General features: G+C 33.8%; 1 protein-coding gene across 11 annotated transcripts; it reads right to left on the bottom strand.

The window, feature by feature from the left end:
• Window positions 1–2,547: 2,547 nt before the first annotated feature.
• Window positions 2,548–7,155, bottom strand: LOC136224513 (uncharacterized). 11 transcript variants are annotated; one of them, XR_010686473.1, is made up of 14 exons: window positions 6,965–7,107; window positions 6,765–6,819; window positions 6,382–6,610; window positions 5,985–6,028; window positions 5,668–5,872; window positions 5,139–5,253; window positions 4,869–5,038; window positions 4,585–4,794; window positions 3,896–4,000; window positions 3,626–3,813; window positions 3,410–3,451; window positions 3,105–3,170; window positions 2,880–2,987; window positions 2,548–2,777 (listed from the first exon to the last, which is right to left on the bottom strand). XR_010686473.1 is itself a non-coding variant. In XM_066012874.1 (14 exons), the coding sequence occupies exons 1-5, from the start codon at window positions 7,024–7,026 to the stop codon at window positions 5,853–5,855; spliced, it is 279 nt and encodes a 92-aa protein (XP_065868946.1). In that variant the 5' UTR covers window positions 7,027–7,155; the 3' UTR covers window positions 2,548–2,777; window positions 2,880–2,987; window positions 3,105–3,170; window positions 3,410–3,451; window positions 3,626–3,813; window positions 3,896–4,000; window positions 4,585–4,794; window positions 4,869–5,038; window positions 5,139–5,266; window positions 5,668–5,852. The 11 variants fall into 11 exon arrangements, 8 of the variants coding, with proteins under 8 accessions (XP_065868946.1, XP_065868945.1, XP_065868944.1 ...); XM_066012874.1 differs by lacking the exon at window positions 5,985–6,028 and having other exon boundaries at window positions 5,139–5,266; window positions 6,382–6,440; window positions 6,528–6,610; window positions 6,965–7,155; XM_066012873.1 differs by lacking the exon at window positions 5,985–6,028 and having other exon boundaries at window positions 5,139–5,263; window positions 6,382–6,440; window positions 6,528–6,610; window positions 6,965–7,155.
• Window positions 7,156–7,422: the final 267 nt, after the last annotated feature.

Below are 7,422 nucleotides of genomic sequence, written 5' to 3'. Positions count from 1 at the left end.
ATTAACCTTACCTATTTTGTTTAGCTTCACATTCTTGTGAGTTAAGCTTGAGGTGAAAAACTCTCTTTCTCTTTGGCTTTTTCTCTCCTTTAAAAAAAAAGATGTGCCAAATTCTAGCTACAATTGTGGTGGGATTCGTTGTGAATCACTCCCTTACAAACAAAGGTCTGACAAAAAAAATTTAGTAAAATAACTAAAAAATCTGAGAAACTTGAAGAAAAACTCACATCATTTGAATTCGAACAATGATGTCAAGGTAATAAAATCCAAATTTGATATTGAACACATCTGTGTAGCATATATAAATATTTAACAGCATGGTGTATTTGGAAATATTGTAATATATGGTGTGGTCCCATATTTAATAATATGGCGTAATACCATGATTAAAAATATATTTCAACAACAATCTTCCATGTGTCATTGGGTTACGAATTTCATAAGGCATATCCCATTTTAGTGAGAATATTCATTGTAATTAAGTTAATTGAGGGGTTAAATGCACCCATGGTTACTAAACATTAGGTGTTGTTTTCACTTAAGTGAAGTTTTGTATTAACAAAGTCACTGTTATATGCCATTTTCCTATATTTAGACTCACACACGATACATAACAATCATTTTTTTCGTGTCTGATAGTTTGTTAAAATTCTATAATTAGAAAAGTTAAGTGTAAAAAACCTCAGATTAAGTGACTTTACATTGATATGTGTTTGTTATATCATAAAAACTTGATTTATCAAAAATTTCCATCATTTTGAGATGACTTATTAAATTGTTATTGTTATGAGTAAAAAAGATCAAAATTTTATAAAGTTTCCTGGGTGGAACCAAAAGTATCCAAAAATATAATGTGCACGTCTATCAAAATTAAGTTTTCCCAAACAGAAACAAGAGAGCTAAAGCAAAGTTTGTACTATGACATTTAGAAACAAAATTTTAATTAGTAAGATAATATTTCCTAGTGTTAATTTTTTTAAAATTTTTGTAGGGTTAGCATCCTTTTTTTAGTTAGTTTACTCATACTATTTTATCTCTCTTTTTTGTCATGCTAGTACAATTGGTGCTTGAGTACTTGATTACTCATTATGAAGCTTGTGCATTTTATGTTTTAGGGAGCAAAGAGATGGAGGAACATGGAAAGATTGGGCATGTCAAGTCATGGTATTGAAGATGCCTAGAAGTCCAGGGTATGATTAGAGTTAAAAATCCAATAAAGGAAGGATATTCATTGAGCCTAATCGGAAAAATGGAGGCTGTTGAGATTGACTGGTCATATAAGAATGAAAATCAACATCAAATTTGTATTAGCATATGAGGTATTAGATGAAAGTTTTATAACCAACATTGATAAGCATACCAGAATCAATATCTTAGAAAAAAATGGTCAATAGTCCAGGGTAAAGTAGAATTTTGATCAGTTTTAAGAGAAAGATCAATAAATAATTATCGAATTTTAAATCATTTCATTCTGTACAGATCAAATTTAGCAAGGACAAACTTTAACAACTTCTATACTTTCCTTTGATACTTGAAAAGAACATTTGATCAGTACAAAATGAAATGATTTAAAAACCGAATAATTATTTATTGATCTTTTCTTTCTCCTAAAAATGATCAAAATTCTACTTTACCCTTGACTATTGACCATACTTTCTAAAATATTGATTCTGATATGCTTATCAATGTTGGTCATAAAACTTTCATCTAACACCTCATATGCTAATGTAACTTAATGTTGATTTCCATTCTTCTATGATCATCGTCAAGCTTAACAGCCCACAAAATAGTCCGTACAGGATGCGGTAGGAGAATTAGATTATAAGTTCTGAGAACAATTTGATAAATTTTGATGATTAATGGTAGTTTTCAAATTTTTTAGTCTTTTTGAGGTTCCGTTTTTTGCTTTTTCTAAGCCTATTTTGGGTAGTAAGGGCCATCCAGCAAGAATCATTGTTGCCCAATGACATTGCCATTTTTTTGCTAAATTCATTCATTTCGGCCTCCGATTACACCTTTGAGAAAGCTTCTTTTTTCATTTTTTCAGTTTCTTACCTTAATTTTCCTTAGTATTATTTGAGCAATACAAGTAAAGAAACTCTTAATCTGTAAATTGGACAAGAGGTTCTCTGTTGCAGAAAATTCAGATAAATAAAATGAAGAAAGCACTTATTGTTGTCACTCTGAATTTAATTAACCTTACATAACATTAGGATTCAATTGCTTACTTGTATAGCTAAGCTTCAATACACATAAATGTATTAAACACAAAAATATTCATTTAGACCATATAAACACTACAAAAAAAAAGGTATTTACCGACGAAACTTTTCTACTGTAGCGACGGTTTTAACCGTCGCTACAAATAGTACCGACGGGTTTTGTAACCGTCGGAAAAGTGTTGTTATTGCAGCTGTTGGGGCGCTTTTCTACACGCGGTTTAAACCGCCTCTAGCATCCATTTTCATTTAAAAAAATACCGACTGAAATTCAGTCGGTAATCCGTCGCTAAAATTTTAGTAACCAAATATAAATTTACCGACGAAATTTCTGTCGAAATTCATATCAATTATTTTGGGATTGCAGCCTCAATCTGAGGAAGCAAACACGTTATTACAATTTACATCATGTCAATAACAAATGATCAGTTGCAACAGTATGCTTGGTGGATCCATCATCGAGAACCCACTCCTCCAGTGTCTTGGTGCGAGATACTAGTCTATCGGAGTGGAAATTTGTCGCCGAGCCACCCGAAGAAGAGCTGGCCAGCCAAAGTTCTACAGAGTGCAACAGCATTGACAGATATTCTCAAAATTATAACTAAAATTAACAAAATCTGGAAACATAACTAAAAGTAGTTCAATAACATAGAAATCCACCTAAATTTATTTGTTGACTACGAGTAAGTTTCCACTGAGCTCCTTGAACAACAGCATTAGCATCGTCATTTCCATAAAGACTCAGAAAAATAGTTTCAGCATTTCAGCCTACAAAATCTCATAAAAAATAGGCTTAATAAATAAAGACTCAGAAAGTAGGAGAATTAGACTAAGTTTCATATAAGAATGTCAGTTTAAATCGTAACAATCAACAAATCAACTCACCATGAGTACTCCAAGATGGTCATTTCCATAACTTTCTACATTGACATTTGCTTCCTCCTCACCTGGCTAGTAAGTTGATCAGCCATGAAAAAGTCGACCATTAGAACCTTATAAAATGAAGAGTAGACTATGTTGCGAAGAACACGAAGGAAGCAGTAACTAGTAGGTCGATAAAAAAGTCAAAAGGGCAAATGAGCAAGGCCAAGAAAATCTGGAAAAGTGATTGAAAATGTATGATTAATTAAGCACAAGTTTAAGTGATGAAATTGAAAATGAGGATAAATTAAGGAAGAATATATACTTACAAGGAGGAGGATTCCAGGAATGGCATCAATATGGTTCAAGGCCTGCAGCAATTCCATATTGTAATTAGTCGAAAACTCGAAATGTGCATACTTTTTAATGTTGAAATGACATAAATTGGGTGAAAATCACAATGGAAATGTAGTAGATGGTCTTATTCTTCAAGATTAAATCATCTCTGAGCCACAAGTCTAAAACCACTACTTTATTTTCACTACCTGCTTAAAAATAGTGCTTGTCCCAGATCCAATGTATCCAACTAATAGAATCTTTAGAAGTGTTCTCTGTGCTCAAGATAGTCAGGGACAATTCTACTTGTCATACTGCTAAATTGTTCTCCAGAAACATTTGATGATTTAGAAGGAACAGGTAGTGATAAGAAAGTGCAAACCAGCTTCATTCCCACCTGAAAAGCAACCCAACGATCAATGAATGCCAAAATACGGATGACATTATTTCAGTGTTGTACATTCACATATGACACATACCTTGCCTCAAATGTAACCTTTAGTGTTCTTCTGCCCCTCTTCTTGATATGATCCACCCTCATTCACACAAAAGTGTGGGTTCCCAGCACATTGAACTCCTGCTAGCTGCAATGTTGAATAGAAAAACAGACATAAGTTTGTGAAGTGTCACAACGCCTGGATACCCTAGAATGCTTAATAAAGCTTATACTCATTTGAGAGACTAACACCTAGAATGCTTCTAAAAACATGATTAGAATGACAAATAATTCAAAATATTTTTCTCTCTTTCATTTCAGGTCTGAAGTATGACAGTCATAAGCCAATCTAATTGGAAATAAGAGCAGCAAGTTCAACTCTGCTAGTAGCATGTATAATATCAAAGTGAGACTTTACCATGGTATCATTCCACATAATATGTATATTTTCTGTAAAACAACAAGCTAAACAGGTTGAATGATGAGGTAACATGTTCATAATCAGTGAAGATGTTCACTATCAATAACAACAATGAAAGATATAATAAACTGAAGCGAAAAGCAGAGTGAGGGCAAACAGCATACCAAGTGTAGCCATAACAGGGTATTTGTAAATATTTGTGTTTTTCATAGAAACATGAGTGAACCAAAGTATACCACCAGCCATTAGATCAAGTAAAGAATCTAAAGTCGATGCAACAATAGCTATTGGCCAGAAAAATATATGGTTACCTTCAAGTTATCTCTATGAAAGGCATGATTGGCCAGTTTTCTTTGGGAGTTCCATTTACCTAACTAGTCCATCTCCAAACATCCTTTTAACATAAGATTCAAATTCAGGTTTAGGGTTTAATTCTTGGTCGTACAGAATCTGTTTAGCCAGATGAGTATCAATAGCTATCAGTTGAGGTTTTGGACCTAGCCACTGCACAAAGTTCTTTCCTGCATCCAATAAGCCCCAATTAAGACCAAAGATTATAACTTAATTGCCTTAATTAACAGCAAAAAGAAGTTACCATATTGCTTGGTCCATAGTAGAAATGAGGCTGAACTTCATAAAATACATGATGATCTGATAATTCCATGGAAGTGGCCATAGCTCCTTTCCAATTTTAACAATATCCTTGGGGTTTGCATGGAAGAAATTGTAAGAAGGTCCTTTTATGCCACCTGCTCTTAGTTCTCTCTGTAATCATAATAATTAGAATTCTTGTGTTACAAATGGCAAATTCTAAAATTGCAAAATATAAGAAACGTTAGTTCTACTATATAAACTATACCATTACCTTTTGATTAACCTTCAGAATAAACCTTGCATTGAATAGGGTCTAGCCCCAGTTGGGCTTCTCATAGACGCTCGGTATCCCCACACTTGCTTTCTAAAAGCCAACGCCCAATGTCCTGCATGCAGCTACTGAGACCAATAAATCACGAGGATTGAGAAGTTATGTTTTGTGCAATCAGAGTTACTCTAAAAAAAGGAAATAAGAAGAATAGAGATAAGATGAAGAAGAATAAAATCGATAAGAACAAAAAGAAAGCAAAAAAAACGAAAACTGAAAATCTGAAACCTAATTGAAACAATCCATGGTAGGTTACAAGGACTGGAACCTGAACTGGAAGTAAACTGAAGATTGAATATAAGAACATTGACTATGAGAGAGAAAGAGAGAAAGAGAGGATTGAAGACAAAATGAAGAAACCTGAATAGTGAAATTCTATTTAGGTTTTGTGAAATCAGAGTTTTAATCCACAAAAAGAACAGTTACGAAGAAGAAAACGATTGAGAAGAAGAATAAGAACGATAATTCATACCTCCTGCAGACATGAATCGAATGGGTGGTGAAATCCATAGAGCGATTTGAACCTGGCGAAGGAAGCTGGCGAAGATTATTAATCGACTCATTCCAAAGATCGAGAGAGAGAGAGAGAAGGAAGTTGGCCAAGATTAGTTGTATTCCATATCACTTGGACAAACTATGGGCTGCCCTATACTAATACTAATAAGCTGTAAGCTTTGCTGGAAAATCAGACAATAAACAATATCAGTAAGCTAAACAAGAAAGAACAGAATTAAAAAAAGAAATAAACACAAAAATGAGATACTCAGCATCTATATCTAGAAACAGTACCTGTCTATAAACTAAAGGATCTCCACATGATTTTTGGAGTTCAACTACATGTAGATATGGACTAATTTAAAAACAGCTGGTACAATTTGAAAGATATCTACAAGTCAAACATTTGGACTAATTTATACAAGATATCTACAAGTTCTACATGGCAAAGGGTCCTTGATTAGACAGGCATTAGTATGCATTACCAACTTCAATTCATAAAAAAAATATTTCAACAACAATTAAACGCTGAATACATCAACAACAATTATTCCTATGTGGCAGTGTAAGAGGAGATTGTTGAAGCAAGCATCACTTTAACCAATGTAAGAGGAGATTTGTACAAGTTGAAGTGAGTATCACTTTAACCAAATTTAAGCAGCTAATAGGTCATTTCAGGAGGGAATTTTACCTTCATTTTGAATTGGGATTGAAAAGGCTTGACCTAGAAGTGAGAAGTCCTCAATTTGACTATTCGAGAACAAGAAAAAAAAAGAATGGACAAACAAACGTAAACAAATTCAAAGAAAGTGATAGAAATACACAGCAACAACTCACCATGTATCCCCAATTCCAATGCTTAAAATTCCAACAAACAAATAGAGCAAGAGGTCGATCATTAACATATCTAGAACTTGAACCTACAGAAGAAACTAATCAGCCAAGCTCAGGAAGTAGGGAAATCGATCTACAAATAAGAAAAGGCAGAAACCTAGATAGCGAAGAAAACAAACAAATTCGAAAAAACAATTGAAAAAGAGAAAAAAGAAAGTATAAATAGAGATTCAGACTTACCCTTGATCTAGGTTCCTGAAGAAGCACCGTGAAGAACCCAAAGCTCAGAAAGGATCTACAACAATCAAACGCGCAGACAACGATCTCAAAAAATCAAACGATAAAGAACAAGTGTCTAACGAAAATATTTCAGAACACATAACAATAAAATTCAGCCTAATTATAATTTGAGACTAACGATGGGCGATCGGAAGTCTAACCTTGGGCGGACGGACTCAATTGGAGACTGCGATATACGAACGAAAGTTTGATGAACGACCATTTGAGACTACGATGTATGAGATGTGCAGAACCAAAGTTTGACGAACGATAATTTCAGATTGCGACATAGGAGATGTGAAGAACGAGAGACTGTGGATTTAGGAATTAGGGATTACAAGCATAGGTAAGCTGTGGATTAGTCTAGCCCAATTAATATTTTGGGCTTTTTTAGTTGAGCCCATGAGACAGTTTATAAAACTGTTGCTATAAAAGTGTTGTTAAAGGCCTGTTTTTTTGTAGTGAAAGAATTTTCGAAAAATTCTCATGAAAGATGGAACGAAGTATCCTTGATGTTGTCCCTTATAAACATGATCAAATGATACATATGTGAAAGAGTATGAATGATCAGCATCCTAAGTCTCGAATATAGGGGCTTATGCTTGGAGGATATGCCGAA

This window comes from Euphorbia lathyris, chromosome 3 (genome assembly GCF_963576675.1).
Source record: "Euphorbia lathyris chromosome 3, ddEupLath1.1, whole genome shotgun sequence".
In the NCBI taxonomy this organism is placed as follows: domain Eukaryota; kingdom Viridiplantae; phylum Streptophyta; class Magnoliopsida; order Malpighiales; family Euphorbiaceae; genus Euphorbia; species Euphorbia lathyris.
The sequence above is the reverse complement of the archived record's forward strand: the minus strand, read 5'-3'. Positions and strand labels throughout refer to the sequence as shown.